Source organism: Pelodiscus sinensis, chromosome 5 (genome assembly GCF_052426305.1).
Source record: "Pelodiscus sinensis isolate ZL-2025 chromosome 5, ASM5242630v1, whole genome shotgun sequence".
In the NCBI taxonomy this organism is placed as follows: domain Eukaryota; kingdom Metazoa; phylum Chordata; order Testudines; family Trionychidae; genus Pelodiscus; species Pelodiscus sinensis.
The window spans coordinates 133,123,813-133,137,095 of NC_143056.1; the positions used below are offsets into that span (position 1 = coordinate 133,123,813).

The 13,283-nt window shown below is 45.3% G+C and overlaps 2 protein-coding genes across 2 annotated transcripts; both read right to left on the bottom strand.

Annotated features, from left to right (window-relative positions):
• Nucleotides 1–1,713: 1,713 nt before the first annotated feature.
• On the bottom strand, nt 1,714–2,655 carry LOC106732907 (olfactory receptor 8U9-like). The gene has a single exon (XM_014580293.4). It carries the CDS (start codon nt 2,653–2,655, stop codon nt 1,714–1,716), a length of 942 nt encoding a protein of 313 aa, XP_014435779.4.
• An 8,120-nt stretch (nt 2,656–10,775) lies between these two features.
• LOC142829025 (olfactory receptor 5AS1-like) lies at nt 10,776–11,714 on the bottom strand. The gene has a single exon (XM_075926085.2). The coding sequence runs from the start codon at nt 11,712–11,714 to the stop codon at nt 10,776–10,778; it is 939 nt and encodes a 312-aa protein (XP_075782200.2).
• Between the last annotated feature and the right edge of the window lie 1,569 nt (nt 11,715–13,283).

Genomic DNA, 13,283 nt, shown 5'->3' on the forward strand with positions numbered 1-13,283 from the left:
AACAACCTAGGAAGGGAAGCATTGCTGAGCACACGAATGCTTCTCTTCCACCTCACAGGAGATTTCGGACAATGCTTTCAATTTGCCAAACATGTAGGGAATGTTCATATTTGGATCGGGAGGAATTGAATTTATTTTTTCCATTTTTATCACCACCTGTTTACTCAAAGTGCAGTTTTTTTAAGCTGTCTCCATTTCCCACGCCCAGTCCCTTGAGCCGTACAATTCCCAGAATCCCTATTGCTCAGAGTCTATAATTTCCAGCAGAATGAAGAGGAAGAACTCACAGTGAACGTGCTGATGTGATGTAAATATGAAGAGTCTGAGAAGCCATTGCTGTCTGTTTAATTTATATGGAAGAAATAGCTCACCCTTTCCATATTAGTGTCTATTCAGTTCAGCGTAGATTGTCACAAAAGATGCACACTCACAGAACTGTGTTGTGCTGGGCCTTCACTTACAATAAAGGCCATTTTGAGGGAAATAACTTTTTTTTTCCAATTCATGGACACAAACCAGGAGACAAATTCTACAACAACCCCCCAGAGCACACAAAGGGCTGCAAGGTAGCAGGACGGTGCAAAACTCCCTTTCATTGAGCCATAGACATCAGGCACTTCAGACTCACAACTACGGAACAAAACCTATCCCGCTACAGAGAAGAGGGAGCTAGATTAGATGCCCCGCTCTTCAATCCCAACACAATCCCTTGCTGTCAAAGCACATGTCACGTTACTGGATTTTGAGGGGAGCAGACAGATCACTGCTGCACCCATGGGGGGATGTCGGCCCCAAAAGTGGCACAAAGGAGGGCCATATGAGGTGTCAAATGGAAGTCTACTTTCTTCTAATTCCATATATGCTATTCATGTGATTGTATAATGTCGGTATGTGAAGTTATAAGCATGTATTTTGTGTGGATACCAAATGTTTCTCTATATGTGGTTGAACTATGGGCAAAGTAGCTCAGCCTATGGACATGCTAACGAGCAAAGCTCTGGAACCAGAGCTGTGCCCAGACTTGGCCCGGTCTGTCACAGTGGCACAGCTAACAGGGTCCACAGATCCCTGGTCTCTTCTTGGCTACAGCAGGTCACCTGGCCCATGGCCTATCCCTGTGTTCCCTGCTGGTAGCCCCTAGGTATGAGTCACCACTCTTGAGGTGTGTCCTTGGCCTATAGGGGGCTATTGTTCCAGAGCTTTGCTCATTAGCATGTCCATAGGCTGAGCTACTTTGCCGATAGTTCAACCACATATAGAGAAACATTTGGTATCCACACCAAATACATGCTTATATCTTCACATACCGACATTATACAATCACATGAATAGCATATATGGAATCAGAAGAAAGAAAGCTTCTATTTGACACCTCGCATGGCCCCTCTTTGTGCCACTTTTGGGGCCAACACCCCCACATGGGTGCAGCAGTAATCTGTCTGCTCCCCTCAAAATCCAGTAACGTGACAGCACGTCACACATATTACTGGACTCACACACACAAAACAGGAGCCTCTTTGAATTTTGAAGGAGAAACAGCCTCATGAAGGAAGCTCTTTTCAATGGAGGACTACAGGCCTGGTTTGGATACAAACAAATGAATAATTCAATGTAACATAGAACAATATTAGCATGGTCTCTGGAAATCAAACTACAACAGGCTGGGAATTAAATTCACATGTTTCCACTCCCCATCACTAAGTCTGTACTGAGTTAACCAGATTTGCTTAGGAGTTTAATTACTGCTTTCCTCAGGGCGCCCTTCACCTCCTTGTTCCTGAAGCTGTAGATAAGGGGATTCAACATGGGGATCACCAGCGTGTAGAACACGGAGGCTATTTGGTCCATGTTCATGGAATAGCTGGAGGGAGGGCGTAAATACATGAAGAGTTGGCTGCCATGGAACATGCCCACCACCGTCAAGTGACAAGTGCAGGTGGAGAAGGCTTTGCGCCGGCCCTCGGCGGAGCGGATCCGCAGGATGCTGGAGATGATGTAGACATAGGAAAGGAGGATGGTCACAACGCTGCTTACTATAATAAAGCCAACGAAGGCAAGCATCACAGTCTCACTGATACGGGTGTCAGAAGAGGAGAGCGCCAGCAGTGGGGGGATGTCACAGTAGAAATGATTGATGACGTTGGAGTGGCAGAATGACAGCCGGAACGTACAACATGTTTCTATCAATGCATCCACCAACCCCACAGCGTACACCCCGGCCACTAGCTGGCTACAAAGCTGCCTGGACATGGTGACCTTATAAAGCAGTGGGTTACAGATGGCCACATAACGGTCATACGCCATCACAGCCAGCAAGAGGCACTCAAGATCTGCAAAAGAGACAAAGAAATACATTTGCACAGCGCAGGCAGCGTGGGAAATGCTTTTCTTCTCAGCTAAGAAATTCTGCAGCATCTTAGGGGCTATTATTGTGGAATAGCAGAGATCACAGAAAGACAAATTCCGGAGGAAAAAGTACATGGGGGTGTGGAGTCGGGAGTCAATTGTGATTAATAAGATCATCACTCCGTTCCCCACCAGGGTGATAATATAAATCAGTAGGAACAACACAAACAGGGGGACCTGCAGCTCTGGACGATCTGTCAGTCCTGAGAAAATGAATTCAGTCGCCTCTGAGCAATTTCCCTCTTCCATCTCCTCTGAGCCGAGATCAGGCAGCTACAGGGACGTGGGCAGGTGCATGGCTCAGGGAACCTGTCCCTACGCTGTAAGAAAGTGAACAAAAAAATGAAGATCAGTTTTTCAGTGGGTATCAGTATAAGACTGAGGAAGAGCATAGTCCTCAGAGCTAGATGTTCACAGCTGGTCATGCCAGTTGTACCGTACAATGCCCACTAATACAATGTACCAATGTGAAAACAACCCCACACACTCCCGTGCACTATTCCAAGCAGCAAAGAGCACCTCGTTTCTCTGCTGGGGGAGAATCAGGGTGAAAACTGTCTCTGACAGAGAGATTGTTTTTTAGCTCAGGAAGGGGTGAGAGTCAATGAGGATCCATCTTTCTCCCCGCTTTGGGCAAAGGGAGCTCCGGGGCTCAGCATGTCAATTGGGGCTAAAACTTGCTTGCAGGGCGAATTAAGATTTTGGCATCTGAAAATGGCATTTATGCTGGTCTCTATGGAAACCCAGAGACATAATGAGTGACACTGTCTATGTAATTGCCTATTTTTTCCCAACCAAAAGATCATTCTATTATCTTGAAGGGTACGAGCCAGTCTAAGGCTTTTAGTGATGGCATATTGAATTCAATACCCACTGATCATGGTGTCTCTGTGGCTATGTCTAGACTGCAGGCTTCTTTTGAAAGAGGCTCTTTCGAAAGCATCTTTCGAAAGAGCCTCTTTCGAAAGATCGCGTCTAGACTGCAGGCGGATCTTTCGAAAGAGCAATCCGCTTTTTCGAAAGAGAGCACCCAGCGAGTATGGATGCTCTCTTTCGAGGAAGCCCTATTTACATTGAAGAACGCCTTCTTTCGAAAGAGGAACTTTCGAAAGAAGGCGTTCTTCCTCGTGAAACGAGGTTTACCGCCATCGAAAGAAAAGCCACGTTCTTTCGAAATTATTTCGAAAGAACGCGGCTTGAGTCTGGACACAGGGGAAGTTTTTTCGGGAAAAGGCTACTTTTCCCGAAAAAACCCCTGAGTCTGGACACAGCCTACGTGTGTGACTATGAAATAGGCAAGAGTACGTACCTGCTGAGGAGAGACCGACCTGGTACGTTTTTTACTTCAATGGAAACTGACAGTTTTAAGTGTTCAGGAAGTTTTATACTGAGATCTGTGATCTATGGGGCAAGGTCCCTGATACAGCTGGGAGTACCTGAGCTCCAAGAGACATGACACTTAATTACTGCGCTCAGTGGAACAAAGCCACTCTCTCTGTAATTTGTACACTGGGGATTAATTGTCCCCCTCTTTCCTCCCGTGTTATTGAACGATGCAATTTCTATCAGAGTTACAGAATATGAAGTTAGGGGTATAGCTCATCCTGCTTTTTTCTGTTCAAGCTGGTACTGAGCAGAGCTGATTCACAAAGGATAGGCTTGGTCTATTGTTTATGGAAACCAAAATCTTGACTACTGCAGGGTCCCTCAGATACTCCATCCCATCCTTCTTTTCCATGGCTCCCAGGCTGATGCTCACCCGCTCTAGCATGAGCTAGTTTGTCCTCCTGATGACCTGCCTTGGAAGATCACCAAAGACCCACAGTTTGGGGAAGGAGGGGAGTTTGCTATTTTGATGGAAAGTTGCTAATTTTCATACAACAGAAAGCCCCATGGCAATAAATCAGTTGAAATGAAAATCCAACTTCCCATCCATAAAAATATTTAAAGACAAAAATTTTATCCAGCCTTAGCAACAAATTTAGAGTTAAAGGAGGAGGAATTGAGATGGAACCATAACAGACTAACTGCTTGCAGCTTTAGCTGAGATCTTCTCCATCATTCCTATGTTCAGAATCACCCTGTTCTGCTGAATAGTTGTTAAGGGATCACAGTCATGCTGAAAGGGGATAACAAATGTGGATCCACTAGGATCTGTTTTGGGATGGGTTCTGTTCAAGATCTTCATCAACAATTCAGATATTGGCATAGAGAGGACACTTATTAAATTTGCAGATGATACCAAGCTGGGAGGGGTTGTAAGTGCTCTCGAGGGTAGGGTCAAAATTCAAACGGATCTGGACAAACTGGAGAAATGGTCTGAGGTAAACAGGATGAAGTTTAATAAGGACAAATACAAAGTGCTCCACTTAGGAAGGAACAATCAGCTTCACACACACAGAATGGGAAGCGACTGTCTAGGAAGGAGTACTACAGAAAGGGATCTAGGGGTCATAATGGACCACAAGCTAAATAGGAGTCAACAGTGTGAGACTGTTGCAAAACAGGCAAACACGATTCTGGGTTGCATTAATAGGAGTGTTGTGAGCAAGACCCAAGAAGTCATTCTTCTGCTCTACTCTGAGCTGATTAGGCTTCAGTTGGAATATTGTGTCCAGTTCTGGGCACCACATGTCCAGAAAGTTGTGGAGAAATTGAAGAAGGTCCAGAGAAGAGTAACAAAAATGGTGAAAGGTCTAGAGAACATGAGCTATGAGGCAAGGCGGAAGGAATTGGGCTTGTTTAGCTTAGAAAAGAGAAGACTGAGAGGAGACATTGTAGCAGTTTTCAATTATTTAAAAGAGTGTTCCAAAGAGAAGGGAGAAAAATTGTTCTCCTTGGCCTCTAAGGACAGGACAAGAAGCAATGGGCTTAAACTGCAGCAAGGGAGGTTTAGGTTGGACATTAGGAAAACCTGTCAGGGTGGTTAAACACTGGAATAAATTGCCTAGGGAGGTTGTGGAATCTCCATCCCTGGAGATATGTAAGAGTAGGTTGGACAGACACTTGTCAGGGATGGTCTAGATGGTGCTTGGTCCTTCCTTGAGGGCAGGGGACTAGACTTGATGACCTCTCGAGGTCCCTTACAGGTCTAGTGTTCTATGGTTCTATGACTCCAATGGATAGAATGCAAAACCCGTAGCCCATGTGGGTGTATTCTGGACACTTTCTCTCTAATGCCAGGCCCCTTGGTAGTCTATGTCCTCCCCTTGCTTGGGAGTCAGGGTGAAGGGAGAAGCTCGTCAATGAGGGCCGGGCTGGGTCCTGTCAGAGGCTTCAGCAGTGAAGAGAGCTCAGGTGGGCCCTGAGCAGCACAGGAGAAGTAGCCTGCACTGAGCAGTGCTCAGGGAGAAGAGAGAGAAAACACCAGCCTGGTACCTGCCAGGATGAGGCCTTGATACGGGGTCGGAAAGGGGCAAAGGAGGAAGCGGCCCAGGGAACATTGGTAATCAAGGAACATGAAGGATAAGGAATGCTTTCACTAGAGGGCCCTTGAGTCAGGATCCAGATTAGAAGGTGGGCCTGGGTCCTTCCCTTTCTCTTTTCAATGAGTTTTGCCACCAGGGAGCATGGCCAATACAGGCTGTGGCCTGCCCTGAGGCGAGGGGCTACCTGTGGGAGGCTGTTGGCCCCTAATGCAGATGCAGTAAGGACTGCTGGAACCCAGAGAAAGGGGAGAACAAAAGGGTGGGCACTAAAGCAGACACTGTGGTCTAAGGGAGGGATGTGGTTCCAGAGACACACGGTGAAAACAGATGAGAGAAGAGGGACGAGACACCAGCCAAAGGTAGCGCCCACCAGCAGCCTCGAGCATAACTAACAGGAAGCGCTGTGGTGGATGAGTCTCACTTTGTTCCCAAACCAGTTTTCACCCCTCCCCCAAAGCGAGTGTGTGCAGAGGGAAAAGAACCATCAGGATCAAAGGAGCACAAATGGGATTGTGCGTTTTGTGAGGCCGGCTCTGTCAGGGCCACATGATCTGATTGACACACCCTTATTCTGCCCCTCATGCAGAGCTTATCAGTGCGTGGCCATCCCACCAATAGTACCAGGGTTCTCCACCAAGGCGCCCGGGGGCAGGGTTCAGGGGTTTGGCCAAGCACAGGGCAGAAAGCTAATGCCCCATCACATGGAGCTGAAGTCCAGAGCCCCGAAGACGCCCACCCAGCGCTGAAACCTGAGCAGCTTAGGTCGATATGCCTCTGCATGCTACCCCCTCACACTGGCCCTGGCTTTAACACGCAGAGAGACAGTTGGTGTGGCACAGTTGGGCAGTGGGTCATGTTGAGATCCTCAGAAAGAAAAAAGGCTGAGAACATCTGACCTGCCCCAACCAAGGCATCAGAGAGCCCACGGCCATACCCTCTTTCACTAAACACTAGGCACCAGGTGGTCTTCTTGTGGACAAGGAGCCTTCTGGTTAAGGGACCTGGTTCCTCTATCTGAAACCTCAGGTGTGTCAATGGTATGTTCCATTCCTCAGGGCCCACAGCTTGGCCCAGATCACACCCTTGCATGAGCTGCTTGCTGTTCTATGTTGGGTGGCCTCCTTTACAGCAAGAAGCCCTGGATCGATGGTTGGGTGGGGTAAAGGATGCTGGCCGGGGCAATGGTCAGGGCAAGGGACACACACATGTGTAGGCTCAACATTCAGCTTCCCCCACACCACACACACACAGTGCGCACGGCACACGCACAGCCTGACACTGGGAAGCTGGAACAGCTGGGCTATTTCCAACTGGTCTGAAGGAAAAGAACGGAAGGGGATTCTGCTGCCCTGGGAAGGAGACAGGACTAGATTTCCCAACTGTTTTTTTCCATCGGTACCTTCCCTGAGGCCTGGTGGTTTTTGCTTAAACATTTGATCAACCGAGCTCTGTTACATAAGGCTGAGAAACTTTTCACACTCTGTCAGTGGCAGTCAAGTTGCGCTCACCCTCAGTGTAATTCTTCCATTAACATAGCTCCTGCCTTTCAAATTGATGGAGAATCCCCTTGCAACAATGTGGGTAGCATCTATACATTACGGTGCTATTTCAATTCCATTCCCGAGTCATTTTGGTGACTTTAGTATAGACATTCCCTGCATTGATGGAGGAGCTTTCCCCCTGCCTCTTACAGCTACTTCTCTCCCCCTTTCCTGTCACATTTCTCCCTCTTGCTAAAGGTCTTTCCTTTTTTATTGGCGAATACATTCAGAAATGTTATAATTTCTCCTCTTAGGATAATTCCTCCCTTCCCTGGAAAGGCTTGATGTCATTTCAATTAAAAGCTGAAATGTCCTGAAATTGACACATTTGCCCATGACTTGGTGTGACTTCATTTTTTTCCCTTCACATATGATGAGTTGAATCTTATAACTTCACAATCAGTGTTGTCACAAATGTTAAGAGGACAATGATGATCAGCGGATTATGAGCTTTTGAATGATACCTCACAAGGCATGATTTGTACAACATTTATCATCGTTATGCAAAAGGAGTGTCATAATTTGTAAATACTTTAATTTGTCATAATTATTGTCATAATTTGTAAATAATTTATTTTCTATCCTGTTTGCCTCTGCTGTCTTTAATATGAGAAGTATCAACAGGACTGAAGGTAAATGAGTCTGTTGCAACAGCCTGACATCTGAGACTGTATCAGGAAGACATGTCTCAACTTGGTTCACCAGTAAAATATAGGGCAATCTGATGGAATCCACCAAATTCTCTTGAATATATAAAAAAGTCAGTATTGGAGACTACAAGAGATAGCCCCATAACATATGTGAGACATACATGGTGAATCTGAAGAAGGTTGCATTGCTATACAAATTGAGGGGTTGGGTTACCACTCCTCTACTTATAGGCTATACACCTCTGTTCCTCTGTCTCCATGAGAAGGAATGATTATCTGTTAAGTAGAGTGTTAGTCTAGCAGTCTGTAAACTGAGGCTTAGTTTCTGGCTCCACTGTAGACCTCTTCTGCAATCTTGAAGAAGACATTTACTTTCTCTGTGCTTCAACTCATCATATGTTAGAAGGAGATAACAGTGCACTCCCTAACATGGACGTTGTGATGATAACTACAATCAAGACCGTGAGGGACTTGATGAGAGACATAGAAAGAAGTAGAAGCCTTTCTAAACTCTGTAATAAGGCAGGCAACTCTGGTTAGTCCCATTTTGAGATGGGCCAAGGGGGGCAGAATGCAATACCCAACTTTTCACACTTGTCCATAGGCACCATGATTTGGTAAATGCTTTTGAAAACGTTGCCTCTGGATCGTTGGAATGAGAAAAGGCAATTGCACACTGTACAGGGTGCCAGGTTTTCTTATGCCAAATAATTCATATACATTGAAAGAAATATCTTTAATTTTTCACCAGTGAACATGTACATTAAAATCATTGTTGCTAATGAAAATGACCATTATTTTAAAATATTGTATTAATAATGAGTGGAATTATATGGGCGTTCAGGACAGAAGTATCTATCTGCCTTTATTATAAGAATCAGCAAATATTGGAGCATATAATCAATTCTTTATTACTGGCTATAGAAGCTAAGATCAACCACTCTGGCAGTTGTGACAGTCCACTCCTATAGCCATTTAGTGCCAAGATGTAGCAAGAGCCTTGAAATTCAAAGACCTCACCCTTCAGTTCCATCACTCTCCCATTGACACATCCTGGTGGGAACATCACAGTAAGTTGGACTAACATTACATCAACTTGCAAAAGAATAAGTTAGGGCGCGTCTACGCAACAGGGTAAACTTGAAATAAGCTACGCAACTGGAGCTTCACTAACTGCATAACTTAAGTCAAAATAGCTGATGTTGACTTTTGGCTCTGTCTACACAACACTTCTTTCGAGATAGAATGCTTTTCTCCCGACTTCCCTTACTCCTCCTACAATAAGGGTTACAGGAGTCAGAGTAAGCAGCTCAATAATATTTCGACATTCTGTCAAATAACAGCTTGTGTGTAGACACGGATGATCTTATTTCGGACAGCATCAGTTATTCCAAAATAATGCTGCTGTGTAGACATAATCTTAGATTGATTGACAGGTTGAGCGTAGACTGGCCCTGCAAAAGATCCAGGAAAGAACATAGCCCTGTCTCCAGGGTGTTCCCCAGCAGTATGGGACCCACTTTCAAATTGCTTCAACACACCAGCCAGAAAGGGATTGACCTGTGTCACCCACAGCTCATGTGAGTGTTCTGATCACTGGGTTAAAGTCTCCAAGGGAAGTAGCAGCATCGTCGCCTCTTCCACACCCATCTATTCTGGAAGTCTTGCCCTTCCTTGTCTTTGCTTTTTTCTTTCAGTGAAGGAAAGGAAATGACCCATTTCTGGTCCTGTTAAATGTTTCCTTCCAACCCAGATGAAATTTCGGTCCAGGTTTTCATCTGGCCAAACAGTTAGGGAATTTTCAGATCAGATTGCTCTGAAATTTTGGATCAGATTGCTCTGAAATTGTGTTTTTTTTCAATGCTTTGTAACCAGGTAACTAAAAAAATCAGTTTTGGGCCCTGACAGTGGGTCGCACTGAATTGCTTTTACAATTATGTGCAGCCACCTCTTAAATCTGTGATCGTCCCCACTGCCACAACTTCTCCCTCGCTGTCCCATGAGCCATAATATTCCCAGAAATCCCATTCTTCAGAGTCTATGGTACTTTCCAACCCAACAAAGAGCAAGAATGCATAGCAAACCTGCTGATGTGATATAAATATGTGCTGCCAGAGAAGACTTTTCTTTCTGTTTAATTTATATGGAAGAAAAAGCTCGCCCTTTCCATACTAGCACCTATTCAATTCAGCGTAGACTGTCACAGAAGATGCACACTCACAGAACTGTGTTGTGCTAGTCCTTCACTTACAATGAAAGCCATTTTGAGGGAAATCACTTTTTTCTTTCTGATTCATGGACACAAACCAGGGGACAAACTCTTCAAGAACCCCCCCAAAAGGGCTGTAGGGTACCAGTAGAGTGCAAAACTTGCTTTCATTGAGCCATAGACATCAGGCACTTCAGACTCCCAAATGCAGAACGAAACCTACCCCGCTACAAAAAAGAGAGAGCTAAATGCCCCGCTCTTTGATCCCAACACAAACAGCTCCGTGCTCTCAAATAACATGATAACTATTACTGAGCTCACACACACGAAACAGGAGCCACCTTGAATTTTGAAGCAGAAACAGCCTCATGAAGGAAGTCCAGACCTCAATTGAGGACTGCAGGCCTTGTTGGAATACAAAAAAAATGAATAAGGCATTATAATAAAGAACAATACTAGAACAGGCTGTAGAAATCAAATTATGATGGGCTGGGAATTGAATTCCAATGTGTCCAAGCCCCGTCAGTAAGTCTGGACAGATTCACGCATCGGTTAGAAGTTTATTCATTGTTTTCCTCAGGGCGTTCTTCACCTCTGTGTTCCTCAGGCTGTAGATGAAGGGGTTCAACATGGGGATCACCAGGGCGTAAAACACTGCGACTATCTTGTCCATATCTGTGGAATAGTTGGAGGAGGGCCGTAAATACACCAAGAGTTGGGTGCCATGAAACATAACCACAGTGATCAAGTGATAAGTGCAGGTGGAGAAGGCTTTGTGCCGGCCCTCAGTGGAGTGGATCTGCAGGATGGTGGAGACGATGTAGACATACGAGAGGAGGATGATCACAAAGCTGCTCGCTACAATAGAACATGTACCAGCAACGAGCACAATCTCATTGAGGTGGGTGTCAGAACTGGAGAGTGCCAGCAGCGGGGGGATATCACAGAAGAAATGACCGATAACGTTGGAGGTAGAGAAGGACAGCCGAAATGTCAGACACATGTGTATCATAGAATCTACCGACCCTACAGCACAAACAGCCACCATCAGCTGGTTACACCGCTGCCTGGACATGGTGACTGTATAGAGCAGTGGGTTACAGATGGCCATATAACGGTCATACGCCATCACACCCAGCAAAAGACACTCAATATCTGCAAAAGCGATGAATAAATACATTTGCACAGAACAGGCAGCGCGAGAAATGCTTTTCCTCTCCAGTAAGAAATTCTGCAGCATTTTAGGGGTAATTACTGTGGAACAGCAGAAATCACAAAAAGACAAACTCCGGAGGAAAAAGTACATGGGGGTGTGGAGTCGAGGGTCAGTCGTGATTAACAAGATCATCCCCCCGTTCCCCACCAGGGTGATAGCATAGATCAGAAGAAACAGCACAAAAAGAGGGACCTGCAACTCCGGACGATCTGTCAGTCCTGCAAGAATGAACTCAGTCACCACCGAGTGATTTCCCTCTTCCATCTCCTCTGAGCCAAGATCAGGCAGCCACAGGAATATGTGCAGGTGGATGGTGTGGGGAAAACTAACCCTTTGCTGTAATGAAGTGAGTGAAGAAAAATGGAGATCAGTTTCCTAATGGACACCAGTACCCGCTCAGAGAAGGGTGTAGTCCACAGAACTGTCATTCCAGTGTTTCGTTAAAATGCGCACAGTGTACAAATACAATGACCCCCAGGTGACTCCTGCTCCTCTACACAGACACACTCCAACACTTCTATTCAGTAAACAAGCATTAGTCTTTCTACCCACTTGGGACAGGCTGAGCTCTATGGCTCCACATCGCGGTTTGGGGTAAAGCTCACTCACTGTGCTAATTAAGCTTTATGAAAGCTGAAGATGGTGTTTGCTCTAATCTGTATGAAAACCCAGACGTATCATATAGGGTAATGGCTTCCATGACAGTATAATCATCTATTTTTTTCCAACCAAAGAGGTAGTTCTGTTAACGCCAGGCGTAGGAGCTAACCTGATGATTTTAATGCCGAAAGTCTTCAATTTGATACCTACCAAAGACCACGGTGTTTGTACGTGCATGTGTCTGGGATGCTGGACAATAGCACATACCTGCTGACTACAGAGAGAGACGTGGTGTTTTCCCATAGGCAGAAACTGCCAGTGTGGAGCAAGTGGGATGTTTTATACCAATAGCTGTGCTCTACGGGACACGCTCCCTGAAGCAACTGGGAATACCTCAGCTCAGAGAGTCACAACTAATAAATGTGCTCGGTGAATCAACCCCATCGTCTGTGTAATTCGTAACCTGGGGAATAATTTGCCTCACTCCTTCCTACTGTGTTACAAAATGATGCAACTTTTACCAGAGTTAAAGAGTTTGAAGTTAGGGGCATGTTTTGTCCTGCTGTTTTCAGTTCAGGCTCATACTGAACAGAGATGGACAACTAAGTCTTGATTTGGGTTGTGTGGTTTTTTTCCTGTGTGTGTGGAGACTTTAATGTCTGTCTACAAATCAAATGTTGCTGCTCTGAAATACCACAGGAATCCCTCATCCCACTATTCTTTTCCATGGTCCAGGCTCCCAGGCTGGATTTCACCCCTAGTGATGGTCTCTCCTCTTGAATTTCCACTTTTTGTCAAGTTTGGCACAAGCTGCATTTTAGCATCTTGTGACCGTGCCTGGTTTCTATTTCTCATTATTTGTCCTCATGCACAATCTATGTCTGTTGGCAATACACTTGTATTATGGGCTTTGTCTCACCTGTGAATTTAAATTGAAGTGCCTGAGGCTACGTGTAGACTGCATCTCTCTGTCAACAGAGGGATGCAAATCAAGCAAGTCGAAATTGATAATGAAGCTGAGATTTAAATATCTAGCACCTCATTAGCATAAACATGGCCGCCCGCTGACCATTCCCTCAATGATTAAAACATGCATATTGCATCAAAGAGTCTTTAACTCCAGACTTCAACAAGGAGTTTCAGAATTGTCATTCATGCTTAAATGTGAAACAAAAAACAGGACTATGTAGCACTTCAAAGACTAACAAGAAGGTTTATTAGGTGATGAGCTTT

Excerpts from the sequence above, each read along its gene's own strand:
- LOC106732907 (XM_014580293.4), bottom strand. The coding sequence starts at position 2,655 with ATGGAAGAGGGAAATTGCTCAGAGGCGACTGAATTCATTTTCTCAGGA.
- LOC142829025 (XM_075926085.2), bottom strand. The coding sequence starts at position 11,714 with ATGGAAGAGGGAAATCACTCGGTGGTGACTGAGTTCATTCTTGCAGGA.